Source organism: Oryzias melastigma, linkage group LG4, assembly GCF_002922805.2.
Source record: "Oryzias melastigma strain HK-1 linkage group LG4, ASM292280v2, whole genome shotgun sequence".
In the NCBI taxonomy this organism is placed as follows: Eukaryota; Metazoa; Chordata; class Actinopteri; order Beloniformes; family Adrianichthyidae; genus Oryzias; species Oryzias melastigma.
This window is the reverse complement of record NC_050515.1, coordinates 14684722-14703147: the sequence shown is the minus strand read 5'-3', so window position 1 is coordinate 14703147 and position 18426 is coordinate 14684722. Positions and strand designations below refer to the sequence as shown.

General features: G+C 38.8%; 1 protein-coding gene across 1 annotated transcript in view; it reads left to right on the top strand.

Moving 5' to 3' along the window:
- fcho1 (FCH and mu domain containing endocytic adaptor 1) overlaps positions 1 to 18426 on the top strand; it is a 48824-nt gene that overhangs the window by 25938 nt on the left and 4460 nt on the right. The window contains exons 4-18 of the mRNA XM_024278634.2: positions 2711 to 2785; positions 3442 to 3583; positions 3831 to 3983; positions 6226 to 6330; positions 7231 to 7329; positions 7585 to 7681; positions 8455 to 8572; positions 8665 to 8689; positions 10431 to 10491; positions 12133 to 12326; positions 12645 to 12669; positions 12789 to 12845; positions 14865 to 14916; positions 15886 to 16010; positions 16767 to 17816. Of these exons, the coding sequence (XP_024134402.1) occupies positions 2711 to 2785; positions 3442 to 3583; positions 3831 to 3983; positions 6226 to 6330; positions 7231 to 7329; positions 7585 to 7681; positions 8455 to 8572; positions 8665 to 8689; positions 10431 to 10491; positions 12133 to 12326; positions 12645 to 12669; positions 12789 to 12845; positions 14865 to 14916; positions 15886 to 16010; positions 16767 to 17816 (2378 nt within the window). The remainder of the gene's footprint in view (positions 1 to 2710; positions 2786 to 3441; positions 3584 to 3830; positions 3984 to 6225; positions 6331 to 7230; positions 7330 to 7584; positions 7682 to 8454; positions 8573 to 8664; positions 8690 to 10430; positions 10492 to 12132; positions 12327 to 12644; positions 12670 to 12788; positions 12846 to 14864; positions 14917 to 15885; positions 16011 to 16766; positions 17817 to 18426) is intronic.

Here is an 18426-nt window from a genome sequence, read left to right as displayed (position 1 = left end):
TTTTTTTTTTTTTTTTACCTTCCTTGAAGGCCCAACGTGCTTTACAGTCATAGACTAACTGGTGGCGGCTCCGCTGCCGAGCACTAAACACCCCAAACCTTCCATCAGTGTCTTACCCAAGGACGCTTCAACAAATGAGCAAGCAAGGCGGGAATCAAACCCGAAATCTTCTGATCAGGAGTTGACCACCCTACCGCTGCGTCACGGCCGCCAGCGGTTGGTGTGAGTCATGAAGGTCCAGAGGTTAGAGTTGGATGAAGGCAGACAATTCGCTGCGGCAACCTATAAAGGAAGCCGCTGAACGACAGAGGAAGACAGAAGTACTAGAACTCAAAACATGACTGCAAAAATGTAAAATGTTTGCATAAAATAATAATGAATCAATTATTTATTTTTTTTTGTTTATTTTCTCTATACAACACTTATATAAACATATATAAAATAATATAGGCTTAAAACTGCGCTTCTAAGTATTTCTTTATTCAAATCATCTTGTATCAGGAGTCGGCAGCAACTGCCGTAGACGGGCCAAAGTCTTCCTGCTCCGCTTCAATTCTGATGCATCCACTTGCAGACAAATAGATCCATTAAGGTGTTCATTTTCTTTTTCTGAACTGGCATTTGGCTCAAAACTGTACAGCTGGATAGCTCCAATATTGCTCACCAGTTTGCTGCACCGCTAATTTAGGCTTAGGGTTGTAGGGGCTGTAAGCTAGCGGGAGAAAGTGTAAACAAAGGAATGCTGGGATATTGATGTTGGTTTACTTCCATGCCAAAAGTTTCGCCCACAACCCAGAGGCAAATTTCTGATGAACTCTTGCCACTCTGCAGAAACTATGTCCTAGAACACTTTTTTTATTTAGGCTAAAGTACTTTATATAATTAAAAGACCACTGGGAATGATTTACTATTGATAAAAGTATAGTTAGAGTGGGACTTTAAGGGCTCTACAGAGCAGTGCACTATCAGCTAAAACTAATATTATGTCAATGATATTATACTTGCATTGATGGAGAACACTTTTGCCCATTCCTCATAGTGGATAAAAACCATTTATATGTTCAGGCTAGAGCAGAAAACAGATGTGGGGTCAGGAAATTAAAAGAGCTCCAGGCTCAAATTTTGTTATTCTACAAAGGACATGGTATTTGGAAATGTCCTATACATCTTTATTAAATTAATCTAAAATGCTTAAATCTATTAATAGAGTTTGCCATATTTGGACGAATATTCCTTTTTTTCAGAAGTCATCAAATATTTGACCCCAAAAAAACAAAAATCTGTTACTTTTAAGTAAAGATTTGTTTCATAAACAAAGAGTTTCAAAGAGGAAATATTCTGTGTGGCGTTTTCCTGTAAGGTTGGGCTAATAATATGTGTGGTGCTTTTTTTCTTTTCCCTTTAGAATGCAACCACAATGACACATAGACGCAATGTAAATGACCTTCTGCAGTTGCTATTCGCTTTTATGAATTGTTCTGTTTGGGGTGAAGTGGCTTATTTGACTTTCCTGAAGCCACTGCTGATCTAAATAAAGATGAAAAGACGAGTTTGGGTTATTTTTTTGATTGTTTGTGGTACTTTATATAGCACCCCAGGACATACAGGTAAAATCCAAGTAAAACAGCATATTTTATTAAAAACAGAAACGTAAATAATATTGAGAAAAAAAAACCTTCCTTTCTGTTCACACAGCTCTGTCTACAGACATGCTTCTTTATGAGTTTTTTACTATTGGGATGTTTTTGCTTGTTTTATTTGTTCACTTATTTTCAAACAACATCAGGATAACTAACATTGCTGTATTCTTCCATTGCTAAGAGCTGGTGTGCATGCTCATGTTTCTGTGCAGGTGTAGCCTTATCCATACAATGCAATTATTAGACAACTCACGATCTCGTGATTTAAACATAATTTGTATTTACTTAACCCTATTATCTCTTTTATTGTCAAACACATTTCCTGGGTAGTTTCCTGTGTAGTATACATTCATATGCACATTAATAATTCAATTATAATTGGTACATGGCGCATTGAAATCTTTAAATTTTAAGTTTGTCAAAAGAAATTTTTTTGCTTGAAAGGGACTGGGTGGATCAAACTTTTATAAACACACTCCTATTTTGCTTTACTTAACTTTTTAAATGTTTTTTAAAGAAATTATTATTATCTGGTCCTTAAGGATAATGTTGTAAATTATATAATATAGATTAGAATAGTGAAAAAAGCTTTAACCTGTTAAAGTTCAACATTTCATTCTTTTGTGTCTGATCACATCATTGCATTTTGAGTAATGACTAAAGACCATATAGTAGGGATGGAACTATTCACGCTACCCAGGATTCAGTTCATTGGTGCAATGAACGGAGAATTGTGGCATCCCTGTCCAAAGTTAAAATACAAAGTTAACTAAATAAGTAAAAGTTGCAAGTTTTTGTTTTGTTTTAATTTTTTTTTTACCCTGGGGTAGATTGGATCAGTGCTTCTCCGTTCTATTTCCTTTGGGTCTACAGATGGCTGTTTAGGTTTTCTGACTGGCTCTGTGAAATCATTTAAATGCAGCTCTTTGCACTATTTACCCAAACCTGATGAGGATCTATTGTTTACATTCATCATCCCTCTGCCTGGATTTTAGCATCCTTGATTTGCTCTTGGCTCCAAGTGACTCCCTTGATAGTTCTGCTTGTGTTGATGTTTGTGTGTTTTACAGGGCAGCCATTGAGGAGACTTACTCCAAATCAATGAGCAAACTGGCAAAAATGGCGAGCAATGGGAGTCCACAGGGGTGAGTGTCAGAAGAGCCTTTCGGATCAGCTGCTTTCATTATGCTTCTTCTCTCTCGGTTCATTATTGCCCAGGAGGTGGTGTTGTTTTTATAATTATTGATGTAAGGCTCAGATGGCTGCGTATGAGATATGTATGAGTACCATCTGCATTACCAAATGTTCATACATATGATTAAAAGAGCATATTGCCTTCTATTTAGCCTTCCAGTCACATGTTGCATCAGTTATGTGAAAAAGCAGGAAGTGAGAAATTAAATCAATTGAATTTTGCAAGTTAGAAGAGAGCGGATGTTATGTTTGTCCCTCTGAATTATTTTCATTGAAAATCCTTGCCACATACTTTTTAATGTACAAGCACTAGTCCATTTTTAACTGAATTATTTAAACTACATAATTACTTTTAAATTACTTTTCTTAGTAGCAGTTCATATTTTATCCCTCATATTTGTTGTATTATATATAACTGTCCCCACTGACAAAAGCTGAAAAGCTTATGCATCTCTAAATGTAGAAGAAAAATGAAAAACAGACAGAATATCCAAACAGAAGAGGTTTGCTAACTTTTTTCATTGTTTTTTTTCTCCTAAACCCTGAAAATATTTGGTTTAAACTCTTAATAGTCTTTTATTTGATGATGTGTGTTTGTGTTTTTCAGGACGTTTGCACCCATGTGGGATGTGTTCAGGGTGTCCTCAGACAAAGTGGCTCTCTGCCACCTTGAGCTCATGAAAAAGATGAACGATCTCATCCGCGACATTAACAAATACGGAGAGGAGCAGGTCAAAATTCACAGAAAGGTAGCATTATTGATAAAAAAACATCAACTTGGGCTGTTTTAACCAAAATGTGTCTGTTGCCAGTGTATCCCACTGTAGACTTTGTCCTCTCTTGCTTTGCATCAAGCCTCTCCCATCCTGATCTAATTTATTGCTCAGAAATCCAATTACTGACCCCTCTCTTGAAGTCGTTTTTACATTTGCCCTTCAAGTATCAAAACATGGTGACAATCCCTTCACTCTGGATGTGCGTGTGCTTACCACCCAGACAAAGGAGAAGATGGTGGGGACCGTAGAGGCAGTGCAGGCTCTGCAGGTACAGAGCACTCACCTCCAGAAGTCAAAGGAGGGTTACCACGCCAAATGTTTGGAGCTGGACCGGCTCAAGAAGGAGGGGGCCCCGCAGAAAGAACTGGAGAAGGTTAAAGATTTATTTTGTATGGATTCTGTGCAGAGCTCAACATTGATTCTTGTGACACAAAATCACAGGTTTTATTTTCAAGAGGTCAGCAAAAGCACACACTTCCACTATTATCTGTCGATTTTCATATTTCTGCCTGGGTCTGGACCATTTACTATATATACAGATTTGCAGGGCAATAGCAATGGGTCCTACAGCGTTTAGCTTTGTGGTAAATGTCGTCTCACCAGACCATGAAGTTACTAAACCCCAGACCTTCCTTAAAAGGTCAAATATGTGGAACAAACAGGTCTGACGGTTGTTGAATCACCCCCAGGAGGACATTCAACGCTCGGGATTAGTCCCTTGTCAATCAAAAGAGTTTCCCCAAAGAATGTGTAGTATTACTGTAAAATAAAAAAAAATCTGATAACCCCCAATAGTGTTTTATAGAGATAAAGATGCATTGAAAGACTAAATGTAACAAGACCCCCTAGTGGTTACTTGGAGAACTGATCCAGTCATTCGTCAGCCTCTTTAGTCCATTTTGAGGCGCTCACTTTCACACATGAATATTTACTAATATCTTGAGCATGTTAGATAGATTTTCTACTTGAGTATCTCTAAAAGTTTTGATAAAATTTTCCTTTTGTTTTTATTTTATTTTTCATTTTTTTGCAACAAGTTGTATTAACAAATGCTTCATTGAAAATGTTTTACTTTAAGTAGAATTCCTTTTTTGTGGAAAATGATTTCACTAAAGTTTATTTTTTCACAGCAATATTATATGCAAAAATGGGATCCTTCTGTGTTTAAAAAACATTCTTTATAAAGTTGATGCACAAATTTTCCGTTCTTCTTTTAAATAAACCATAAAGGTTCAGTAGCAAATTGATTGTTGATGGTTGATTGAGAACCTCACTGATATTTCTGAAGAAATAATATATTTCAACATTTTTAAATTTAAACCTTTAATATAGTTTTTGTTTTTTAAAGTAAACATTTTCTGATTTAGGGCTGCACGGTGGCGCAGTGGTTAGCGCTCTTGCCTCACAGCGAGAAGGCCCTGGTTCGACTCCCGGCTGGGACCTTTCTGTGTGGAGTTTGCATGTTCTCCCCGTGCATGCGTGGGTTTTCACCGGGGACTCCGGCTTCCTCCCACCGTCCAAAAACATGCTTCATAGGTTAATTGGTGACTCTAAATTGTCCCTAGGTGTGAATGTGAGAGTGGATGTGTGTGTGATTGCGGCCCTGCGACAGACTGGCGACCTGTCCAGGGTGTACCCCGCCTTCGCCCATCAGTAGCCGGGATAGGCTCCGGCACCCCCGCGACCCCGAAAGGGACAAAGCGGTCAAGAAGATGGATGGATGGATGGATTTTCTGATTTATGTCACATAGATTGGGGGGAAAAAAACTAAAATTTAGGTTATAATATGAATTTTTTTTTTTTTAGATGTCATTTTAGTCTATTCATGTTTTCTAAAACATTCAGTGTAAGTTTTGGTGTGTTGTTAGACTGCTAATTGCTGAAAACCCTGAAAACATTAAATATATAAATCTGCAAAAATCAATAGATTAGGCAGTAGATTATTGTCTATTCCTAAAATATTAATAAAAAATTTGTACCTGAGACCTGTTTCCGTATCAGTAAAGTTTTAAGCCTCAATAATGTCTTTGCTTATAACTTGTTAGATGTTATTAGAGCATCCAGAGTATTGGATGGAAAAACAGACAGAGATCTCTAACCTGTTTAGATCGAAACCTCTGTTCTATGGTAACAAATGCAACAATTCACTTTCCCTTCGATTTGGTTCAAACATCAATTTTTGGGTTACGGTTTTGTTTCGATATTTGATTTGTGTAATACAAAACAACAACAAGAAACAGAATTCAGATTTTTTTTTTTGCTAATAAGAAAGTAACGATGAAGAGAAAACTTTTTATTTGGCGTATACTAAGCCTGGTAATGGAATAAAAGAATAAATAGGAAATCCTCCCTACACACACGGTTGACACTTTCATATTAAACATACTGGTACAGGTGCTGCTTTCCCACAATCCAGGTTTAATGCTGTAACACACGGTTTTATTTTCAGCTGAGAATTGTGGCATCCCCAGTAACGACTCTATGTCAAAATTAATTCTCTGTGCTGTAGGTCTACAGATGAATCCGATCGGTTAATTCTGTAAGTGTGCTGTTCAGGTGCCTGCATGAGAGGACCTTAAAGGGCATCATTAACATTTTCTCTCTCTTCTCACTAGGCGGAGCTGAAGTCAAAGAAAGCGGCGGAGTCGTTCGCATTGTGCATCGAGAAATACAACCGCGTGGGAGGAGAGTTTGAGCAGAAAATGAGCGAGTCCGCTCAGGTCAGGTTTGACTCCAGCTGGACCAGAAGTTGATTTCTGGCCGTCTCTCCTCTGATGCAGCGTTTTCTGTCATGGGATTCCTCCTCCAGAGTATCCTGACTCACTCTCTGCCGCCTCCCACTATCTCATCCACTCTTTTATTACGTTACATCCCACCCTCCCTGAGAAAGAAGAAACCTCATCTTCTGACTCCTAAACAACCACCTACTCGCATACACATCCTGCAACCTGTTCATTACCTTTAATCACTGTCTCCATGCTTCCATGGTTACCGCTCTGTTTCCATAGAAATCGTCCACAAACACCAATGAGTTTTATTTTGAAATGATGAATGAACTCCTTATAACCATTATCTCATATGCCTGCTCTGAACGAGGGATGTCTGCATGTCATCTTGAAGGAAGAAAATCTACTTCAACATACACAAATAAATAAGTCAAGATTTATGTTGAAGTAAAAAATCATGTTTATTTTCTACTAAAGTAAACATATTTATTTAAACCATTCTATGAGCTCTTTTGGTTGGAAGAAATGTCACAAAAAAGAGAGCTGGGAAGCTTTTAGTTTGAAATTATTTTTTTATACCAACGCTAAATTTTTGGCTAAAGACTGACTGTCACTTTAAAACATTATTTAAAACATTGTGTTATATATATTTCAAATAACTTATAAAATGTTAGCTTTTTTTGCTGTATAAACTCTCTTGAACATGAACATGACTATGAAGTGTTGACAAATGAGCAGAGGAGGGAAAAAAGTACTTTTTTGTGATTATGTAAAATGCTTTAAAATTAGAACAACTTCAGAAAAAGACAGATGTTTTATTTCTCCTCCTCCTCCACCTTCACAACCCCTCAGGAAATCCCTTTTTGATGAAAGCTTCTGTTTCTGTTTGAGTAGAATTTCCAGGAAATCGAGGAAGTTCATCTGCGGCAGATGAAGCAGCTGATGAAAAGTTACTCGCACTCCATAGAGGACACCCACGTCCAGGTGGGACAGGTATGTAGTCCTACTTATCCCTTTACCATCCAAAGAATGACATCCTTATCTTCTTAGTCAAATGATTTATTGTACTTTACCTTTTGCAGATTTTATGTTTTTATTTATTTTCAGCAAATAATGCTCAAGTTTGAAATTAAGCTTGATTAGATTAACATGCATAGGACACATGTTAGATTTTATAATTTATGGTAGTGAGCTTTTCTAACAAACTAGCAAAGAACAAGAGATTGACGTTCATCTGTTCCACTGTAGGTGCACGAAGAGTTCAAGCAGAACGTGGAGAACATTGGCATCGATACCCTCATTCAGAAGCTGGCTGAACAAAAGGGCACGGGCAAAGACAGACCAGGTACAACAATCCAAAAAGAAGCAATCAAATGTACAGTGGGCAGAATAGAATTTGTGGTGAACTTTAGTTTTAGTCCAAACGCTTATTTTCTGCACCCTTTTACACCTCGTCTTCAGAAGTCCTACAATGTGATTTCCTGGATTGATTTTGACATTTGTTCTCTGAAGCTACGTAAAGATCAGGCATTTGACAGACATTCACGTAGACCTCCACGCGGGTTCTTCTTTTTCTTATGTCGAATCGGTTCAAATCTCTCCATTTTTACTCCAGACTTTTCTTTCATTCTATCCCAATCCATGAAAGATTTGGTGTCATGAAAATCTATCATTAACAAACCAAAATTATTAATGTCTCCCTCATGATCAGTTTTCATATGGTTGGCACTTCCATGACGTCATCGCTACCAAATCTGAGTCCCAGATTGGTCAAAGTTCGACCTGGTTTCTCTTGTAACGCATGCTGGAAGGCTGCGCGTTTGTAGAAACTTGCATAGCTACGCGTGAACACAAGACTTTCAAACGCAGACTCACTTGCATTGACTTTTCATTGGAAGTGATCCCTTGAATGAACTTTTCAGAGGGGGATGTTAATGTAGCTTCATAGTTAGTGTTTTTATGATGAATGTTACAAACCACAACTTCCAGAATTGGTGACTACCAAATACTTTTGTGCCTCCCTGCTCTTCTGCATCAGTTTTAATACTAAAGGGACATAATAGCCTAAACATCCACAAGAAACAGCTGTTTTTATTTGTGTGTTTCCATGTATTGCAGCTCCAGTTGGGTTTGAAGAGTGCATGACAGCTCTGGCCCCTGAAGGCGGTAAAAAGAGTCGTGCAAAAGCCTTCAGAATCCCCGGCCTTGGCAAGAGAGACAAGGAGCCAGACTCGACGTGAGAGTGAACACAAACCGATATATACAAGCATGACCAGAGAAGTTGAAGAAAAAAAAAACAATGTTATTTATTTATTTTTACATTTGCAGGGATTCAGCTGTGATGGATGAAATGGTGAGTAAATGAGTTCATTCTCACCTGAAAACGGGAGCAAAAAACTTGTTTTCATTATAATCTGTACACCGGACAAGCAGGGAGAGGCTTCTTTTCTGGGTTTTTTTTAATTGTCCGCCACCTACAGTTGGAACAGGCTTGATGAGAAATGTTGAAGTGGAGCAAATCCCACATATCTTGGTCCAGGCTTTTTTTCAGAGCTCTGTTCCCATATATGAAAGACTTGGTGTCATATAATTCCAGCCGGGCACAAACCACTATTACCAATATCTCCTCTGTGATCATGATTACAATGGTTGGCACTTTTGAAAAGGACACTTCCTACTCTTCACTACCAAACCCAAGTCCCGCAGTGGTCAAAGTTTAGGGTTATCGCGATTTAGCGGTCAAGAAGTTCAACTAGTTAAACTTTCAGCTCGTTTTGTTTGTAGAGCTCGAGACCGGACTTAAAAACTTGCGTCACGATGCATGAATGAACTTTAGAGTTCTGTATGCGGAAGCCCAAATTTTGGGTTGATGAGTGTTTACATAGACTTTTCCTTGAATTTATCCCACTTAAACCTGAGTCAATGAGGCCAGTGAGAATGTATCTTTACTGTGTAAAAATAAAAAAAAAATGTTTATGGAAAGTAAAGAAGTTGATGAGGTGATTGATAAATGGAGTTTTCCTGATTTATTCTTTGTTTTTGACACTCTTGAAAAGATGTTTCAAAGTAGGCACAAGATCAGCGTTAAGATCCACCTAAAGGCCACATCACACATTATCCACCTATGTCATTTCTGTCTTTTGTGATTCATGCGTGATATAAATAATTCATGTGTTTTCATCATTGATATGTGCAGATGTCCATGGAGGGTCTCTGCTGACGGGTCTTTACGTGAATTCAGTTTCAAAGTTTTTTCTCGGTTGAGAATTACTCAGCTTATGCATATTTTACGTAGTTTATACACAACTATCAAGTAAATCTCAGCTGGGATCCCTCCCTCCCGGCTGGCTGCGCAGTTGACGCCTAGCAGCTGACTTTAAAACTGGAGCGGACCAGGGGAATCCGACTGTTTAATTAAAACAAAGCACTGCAAGGGCCCGTGGCGAGAGCTCTCCATGGTGCTGAGGCGATTTCTGCCCAGTGTCAAATGCCTCGTTTCCGCTAAGCGGTCTTGACCGGATCGATCCTGGCTGGTTTAGAATAGTCAGGGCAATTCAAGTGAGCACTTCCATTGAAAGTTGGAACATCAAAGACACATGCAGGGTTTAGGCCGTTGACGTAGCTGTGCGTCATAACGGTGCAACTACAGCAGTTCTCAGTATTTGCAGATTCAGCGTGTCTCTGGATTTCATTGTGTGGTGACTGAAGCTCCGCCCTAACTGGCCCGTTCCACTTTTCTATGGACCTACAACCAATGGTGGACCAAAAATGGTATGAAACTGTTCGGCCTAATGGATTCATTTCAAAATGGGATTGCTCAAAATTCCCGTCTGGTCTGGACCACTCAGTGGAAACGAGGCAAAAGTGTGTCAAAGTGAAGAAATTCAATGAAGCGAGGGACAAACGTGTGTGGGTGAGTTTGTTAACCTGAGTGTGTTTCAGGTGAGAAATGTGAAAGGATATAGACTTATGATGACACTTATGTTGAATGCTGTTTTACACCATAAGGGAATATACACTTACGTAGAAACCAGATTTATGTGTTGCTAACCTGAGTTTATCTGCCTGTCTCTCTGACACCTGTGTTTCTCTAGAGTTCGCCGCTGGAAGTGGACGATGAAGGATTTGTCATCAGAGCTGACAGTAATCAGAATGATATCCTTTTTTTATTGCTATTTTCATTGACTTTCTTAGCAGTCTGCTCTGTTTCTTAAAGATGGATGAACTTTAAAGAAGTTTTTATTCTCCACCAATCCTTTTTTTATTTTTTTTATTTTATTTTACGCATATTCACATGGTCACAGGGTCTCCATCTCCCTCTCCAGGACTTCCTCACTACTTAAAAAGGATTTCACAAAGCCGACTCAGTCTTGTGACGGATTCTGTCTGTTAAATGAAACCCACGCGCTTGTTCAGTACACTCAAAAAAACAGTTTAAAATGAGTGTAATCAGAAGTTCAGAGGGGAAGTTTACCCAATTAGTCAGAAAACGATGCAGCGCTCATGTGAGTTTGGCAGTGCAAGTGAGTAAACATATTCCCCTTGTAAACTGTAAATGAAGAAAAGTGAGCCGAGCTGTGTGCAGTCCTTTAGTTTAAATGAATTTCCCTGCTTTACTTGAATGGCCTTGTCTAACTCAGTAGCTCTGATCCATTTATCAGTGGCAGCATGTTCCTTTCAAATGCGCGACAGCCTGCCTTTGAAATCTTTAATCAAGAGCCTTGTGTACGTCCTCAATACCTTTTCCCTGAATGGCTTTTAAATGCTTGTAAAGTGAATATTTGAAGCCACACAAAGATGATTTTTGTTTATGTGAGCATAAAGCGAAGCAGGTTAGCATTTTGGCAGCTGTGAAAAAGAGACACAAAGCTACAGCACTGGCATTGCTGCTCTTTTTTTCCCCTTGTGCTAAATTAAATAAAAACCACTTGATGGATTATCTCTGGGCTGCACGGTGGTGTAGTGAGAAAGGCGCTGGTTCAGATCTCTGTCGGGTCCTTTTTGTGTGGAGTTCACATGTTCTCCTCGTGGGTTTTCTCTGGCTTCCTCCAGTCCAAAAGCATACTTCATAGATTCATTTAAATTGGCCCTAGATGTGTGTGAGTGTGTAGCCCTGCAACCGACTGGCGAGCTGTTTGGGGTGTACCTCGCCTTCATCCAACAGTTATCTGGGATAGGCTCCAGCAGTCCTGTGATCCCAAAAGGGATTCAATTGGTTCTAAAGATGGATAGATAATCTCTTATGTACCTTTTAGAAAGGGTGAGAAGGGTATTGACATTGGTTGGGCACCTTGATTGAATCTGCAGAAAACCTGCAGAAAATGGGTGATCAAGTTTTGTTGAGTCTACCATCTGTCAATGAAAAAAACAAGCTCCTACTGTACAAATCTAAGCTATGAAATTGTTTTTTTTGTTTTTGTTTGTTTTATCCATCCTCCAATCAGTTTATTTATTTATAACTTTTTATTTCTGACTTTACTTTTTTTAAACCAGCCTCTAGTGGACTTTGGTGGAACTGCAACGTCAGGGTTTACTTCAGTTTAGGGACTGAAAAGTGTGGTATAACTTTAACTATCTCACTTAATGGGTAACCAAACTCTAAATCAACTTTTTTTTAGCTGTTGATCTCTATAAATGGGGCTTTAAAAGTGCTGTATGTTGACCATTGCCATTTTTTTTGATAAATTAAAATAAAATCGTTGAATTCTCTAATAATGTCGGTCATTATATTAAATCTAATTTAATAGATAGACCTTGTTGCCCCAAACCGTTTTTGTCCTTGACTACCTCCTGAACGCTGCTCTGAAGGGAAGAACAACACCTTCTACTCCAGCGATTCAGACTTTGATGACGAGGAGCCCAAAAAGTTCCACATCCAGATCCGACCGGTGACCAGCGGCAATCGCAGCAGCTCCGTGGCCACAGAGAAGGAGCTGAAAGCCACAGTGGGAGCGCTCACTCTGCCGCCCAACAGAGGAGCCCGGCAGCAGGTCGTCTTCACATCTGCTACCGACATTCAAACTTTAAGAAAACTTACTGCTATCATAGAGTTTGATGTTAAATTAATAAAAAAAAAAACACTTATGAGGCTTTGAGGTTGAGTCATGGCAAATACACTTAAAATATTTTTATGTAAAACGTTTTGCCGCTTGGCGACGCCACTCGGATGAATTATAGCTTTCACCAACATTTATGAAGTTGTTTTGTCGTTTTAAGTAGAAAATTTAAATTTAAAAGTATTATATATAATATATGTAGGTAATAACAAAAACTTGAATTAATTCCACTTTTTTACTGTTTTGATTCAGGTTGCAAACAAACGAAATCTCTCCAGTAAGTACTGTTCCATATCTTGACTTCAAAACACATAGGAAGCTTTTCAGAGTGACATGCCGCTATACCAACATTTAGTGTTTTCATTTACTTCCTTCTTTGTGTTGTTTTTATCACAGGAAACTCGAGCAGTGCAGGAGGCCGATCAGAAGAAACAGAGGCACCCTCGCACAGGGGTGAGTCAGCAAATATATATCAGGAAATAGGATCCACTGCATCCCTGCTAGTGAAAATAGTACACGAGTGAATATCAGATACCACGAATAAAGGTTATAACATGTATTATAGCTCAGTTAAGGTGTGGAAAAGCTAAACCAACTTTTTTTATTTTTGATACTTTAGCTTTAAAACAAAAACTTGACAAACAAATTTTCAAGTAACAGAAAGGCGCTTACCTTGTTTGTCACCACATGTCCAATGACTCAAAAAAGGCATTGGTTTGTGAAATTTATTGGATCAGGAGAAAAGAGAAAAGTACAATCTGTAGTATCAAATACAGATGTCTTGATCTGATCACATGATCAGATCGGGCCTAATCACATAGTTTCAGACTCGATCGGGAATTGGATATCTATTGTACTATTATTGTGATCAATACTCTAAATCTCAAGCTGATCATTACAGACACATACTCTATTAGAAGTCTCCATTTCATGAACGGATCACGACATTTTATTGCCGCAAAGCGCAGCAGAATATGGCACTAGTTTGAGCAGGAAGTGCACTAAAACAGTTGTGTAAAGTTAGCAGGATATTCATGGATTCAGACTACTGGGCTCAATCACTCTTTTAATAAACATCTAAAGCTGACATTAATTGTCTCTTTGGTTTTGTCTTAACTCAAATAACAACCTATAAAGGCATTTCAAAGAAAAATAACGGTGTTTTTGTTTCTTTTTAATGAGAATGACTCTCTCTGTGCTACCGAAAAAGACCTGGCTGTGATATGGTTGCCAAGGGACCATCTGAAGTGCAAACTTCTGGAAAAAATGATCACAAAACAAAACAGTTATGTCTCAAGAAAAACTGACAAGAATAAATGGTTACACTCATATGAGCTAGTCATAAATACTCATCATCACATTCATGCAGCGATTTTGGGAGAGTCATTTGTTTTTTTATGGAGATATGAATCACATTATATCCAAAATGTTCAATTTCTGAAGATCCTAAAGCCACAGTCACCAAACGTTCTCACATGACTAATCATCACCTATTTTTACTAGGTAATAGTTAAGCCTTTTCCTAGTTTAATATGATTTTTCAAGTTACTTCACAGAAGTTCACTGTTTAAGTGTTAAATGAACAAATAAGGTGTTTAAAATAAAAAAGAGGATATTTTTTTTTTTTTTTACAAAAGTATTTGATCCAGAATCGTCATCCCTAGTCGCAAAACACTTTTTTCTTTTAATATTCTTTTCTTGCTATAGTCAACTATCCAAAGCCAGACTCTATTATAACACAATTCTGGAAATTTTGTGTTCATTTTTATCAAAGAATACTTTATCTTAGGTTGCCCTATAACAACTTTCTATTAAATTTGTCTTTTAATGGTTTAATGGCACAAACTGTTCATCTTGCAGGGCTTTATTTTAAATATTGCTTCATTTCTTCCCACTAAAGTATAGATTGCAAAAAGTACAGTAATTACCTTACAAGAATGTATTTAATAATGAATGTCGTATAATAATTTGTTGAAATGTTCTGATCATTTTGTAGCCCATTTTCCTCCTGAAGTGAGTCTAAACTTTGCTCAGCCTCCACGCTTTTCTCTGAACAGCAGATCTTTTTATTATTTGACCTCAAGTGAACCGCTCCTCTCTGTTACTCAAAGCCGACCATCCGCTTCTGCTCATGTTTTATCACCAAAGGGTTTATTAGCTGTCAGGAGGTCAGGCTGGAGTGGGAGGATTCAACCTGCTGCTGCTCAGCAGCTGGAAGCCTGCTGCCCCTAAATCTGGAAGCAGGAGAATTAATGAGCAGCTTCTGATTAAGGCGACAGGAGGTGGAGCTCAGTGGGACCAGGCTAATTGCTGGTATTTGTCACAGAGAAGACGTTGCATGATGGGTTTTCTCTGTGTCTGCCCCTCTTTGCTGTGATAAAGAACGCAGCTCTGCTGATTAGTCCCAGTTACTGAGCATCCTCTGCAGTGATGGACTGCCTCTCCTCATGAGTGTGTGTTGTTCCTCTGCAGACGGAGAGCAGAGCGGCCTCTGCAGGTCCACTTCCAGCCCCAATCACAGCAGGTGAGATGAATCTGTGAAGCAGCCAGTCACATCCTCCATTTACAGATTCACCCTGTGTGTCTGTGCAGAGGCAAATTCATCAGAGCTGTGCCATCTCTGACATTTGTTGTTATTTTATAGCGTTTTGACTTTTGTAGGTTTTCCTCTGAAGTCTTTCTGCTGTTGTTTTTCTGTTTTTTTTATTCCTTACATTTTATTTGAAATTCTTTAAAAATAATAAATAAAAAATTCCATTAGATACACACAAATGCTGGCGAAAAGGCCAGTGGTAGTAGTATGATAAATGTTTCCTCACATTAGCCAGAACAGAAGTAGCTTTTCACAATAAAATAATATCCGTATATTTTGTTATCATTTTACCCATCAGCCTGAAAAATGGATGGTAAATTAAAGTTTTAGATATAAAGCTCCTCTGTAGGTTCAAATGCCTTAATTGATGTCCCAGATTTCTTTAAAAAAATTATATTCATTTTACATAACATTTCATCTTTTCTAGGTGAAGTTATCAGTAATTATTAGGCTGAATTATAGCTGAAGCAGTTTTATTAAAAAAAGGACTATTTAAATATACTTGGCCTAAATAGTTGTAAAAAGTGAGCTCATGTTTGAATTAAACCAAATCTTTCAATGAGCTGAAGATAAACTTATAGGAAAATTAATGTTAAAAATAAGACCATAGAAAATAAAAAAATTGGTTAAACTAAATTTAAAACTTGTGTGAAAAATAACACAAAGTGTGGCTGTTTCTCTCTGCAAAGCAATTTTTTTTACTAGTGCAACATCTGCTGATTATGCAGGATCTTTCCAAATTGGTCCATCAAAATAAAAAAAAAAAGCTTTTTGTTGTCTTCTCTTTATACTTTGTTCTTTCTGTATCCCTCTGCTAACATCCCCAATTTCTCCCTTCTTCTTCATGCCATCTCCTTTCCTCTCCTTGACTGTGTCTCATTAACTCCCCCTCTCTGTCAGGTTAAGTTCAACAGCGTCCGGTTCTGACAGTCTTTTTGGACCTCCGTTGGAGACGGCCTTCAAATCCAAAAGCTTTGATAGCCAAGAACAGCTCAGAGAGCAGAACACTTTTGGAGCTTCTGAATGTAAGAAAAATCTTCTTCTATTAATAAACAAGCACCCATTTCTCTGAAAATAAAATTATGATCAGTATCATTAAAAACACTAATTATTCACGAAATGAAATTCCCTTTTTCAAGCTCCATATTTAAACAAACAAAAAAAGTATGTTTTTGTTTTCAATGTCATCTAATCTTGTTATGATTTCAATTTTGGTGAAATACCAAGAGAACTGTTAACATTTTAATCCATTTTTAAGGAAATCACATGCTTTTAACCATCATTTTAGTTCCACCTCACAAACCCTTGCATAAAGGTACATTGAAAAACTAAATGTTAAAGTCTGACTTGAATGAAGCAAATTTGATATTTCTTTATCTGAAAAAATACTGTAGTCTGACCACACCTGCATGGGTTATGTCAAAGAACGAGAACATCAGGGTCAGAAATGGATGCAAACAGAAGAAGTTTGTATTTTTATGTATTTTAAACATAAAAAAAAATCAAGAATTTTCTTTAGATTTTAGTTTTTTTTTTTTTACTTTTGCACCTTCAGTATAAAAAGTATCTTTGGTCTCAAACATCTCAAATTGTCACTGATGGATTTTGTTTAATAGTTTATTTAAAATGGAACAGTTTAATTTAAAAAACTGTGATTAAACATGGTTAAAAAAAGTCAGAATTAGCCAAAGGCTAGTTTTTATCTGTAGTTCCATTAAAAATAAATAAAATGCGACATCACAACATATCGCATCATTTAATCACTGTTTTCGGTCTTTCAGATGCTGCCTTCTCATCTGACTCGTCCTCCCCCGAGAATGTCGAAGACTCAGGCCTGGACTCCCCCTCCCATCAGCCTTTGGGGCCTTCCCCTGAGCCGGCGGGGTGGGCAGCTTGGCCCCCGGCATCACAGAGCAAAGATCAGACACAAACCCTGGGGCGGCCGGTGGATCCTTTCCTTTCTGCTTTCCACGAGCCCAACCCTGGACGCAGCACAAACTCGCAGGACGACCACGTCTGGTCTGCCCCCTCGTCACGCCCTTCCCGTGGACCCCCAGATGCAGAACCCCCGTCTCGGTTCACTGCCTTTTCTCACTTCCCTCAACCCGAGATGGAGCCTTCTGTGTGGAACTGCAAGCACATTCCTACTGAGGACCCCTTCCTAGCCGTCTTCGAGAGGACGGTCACTCAGGAGACGTTAAACTTTTCCGACCCCTGGACGCGCCCACCCCCTCGCCAGCTGTCCCAGGACGGCAGGGGCAAGGAGGTTCGTGGAGACCCCTTTTCCGTCTCGCTTGCTGACACCAAAACACTCCCAACCCACTCCTCCTCATCATCGTCGTCGTCATCCAACCGAAAAGACAGAGACAGAAAGCGGGACCGCAGCCTCCCCCCTCCCGTCACCTCAGACGACCCGTTCGCAATCACAATGATTGGCAGTCCGACTCATCAGTCTTCTCTGGCTGCAGCAGCTGGGGTAATGCCCCCACACGGGAACTCCAGCGGCCCCCCCACCAGCAGCAGCAGACCGGGGGCTGACTCCAACTCTTTACCCGCAGCTCAGCCAAAGAAGGAGCCGCCGCACTGGAACTCTGTCCACAACCCGTTTAACGAGGTTTCCAGCTCCAGGTCACAGGAAGGAGGGGGCAAAGGAGAGGCAAGAAAGGGGGGTGAGAGGAGAAAACATCGGTCTTCAGAGAGCGAACCACGCAGGAACGCTCCTCCCCTCACCAGGCATTCAGGACCCCAGGAGGACCTTTGTTTCTCAACGGACAAAGATCAGGACTGTCTGAACCTGAACCAGATCACCTGCACCGTCAGCTCTCAGAGGGGTACTACCAGATTTCCTCTTCTGCTTCTACAGAAACTGTTTACAAAACAACTCTTAAAAATGTACTTGCAGCACTTTAGTTTTAGATCCAGTTGATGTATTTGGAGGTAGCTACACAAATCAGTTTAACTTTAGACGTATTTTACCTTTTTTTCTGAAATTGGAAAACAAATATGTGTTTTTAAAAACATTTTTCAACAACCATTGGGAGTCGTCCTTTATACACACGTATGTATTTAAAATTTAAGCTGAAGACTGGAGAAGTATAAAATATATCAACATCAGCATCTTTATTGTTTCATAATAAAATTGCGATAAGGGAAAGCACGGAAGCCAAGTACGGCCTACTTTGATATTTTTTCTTCTTTTTTTTGTCCAGTTTCTGGTGATAGATACATCCATTATCACATTAAGAGAAAACAAGGTTTTTTCTCATGACAACAAGATTGAAGATGTCGCTATCACAAAAAATATATTTTGTTTCATCATGATAATGAAGAATGTAGTGCAGCATCCCTTTCCCACACTGAGACGCTGAGTCGTTTTAGGTCTCTGTTCTGTGTTCTCCAGCTTCCCCAACAAAAGCAAAAAAAAACCACACCAAATGACTT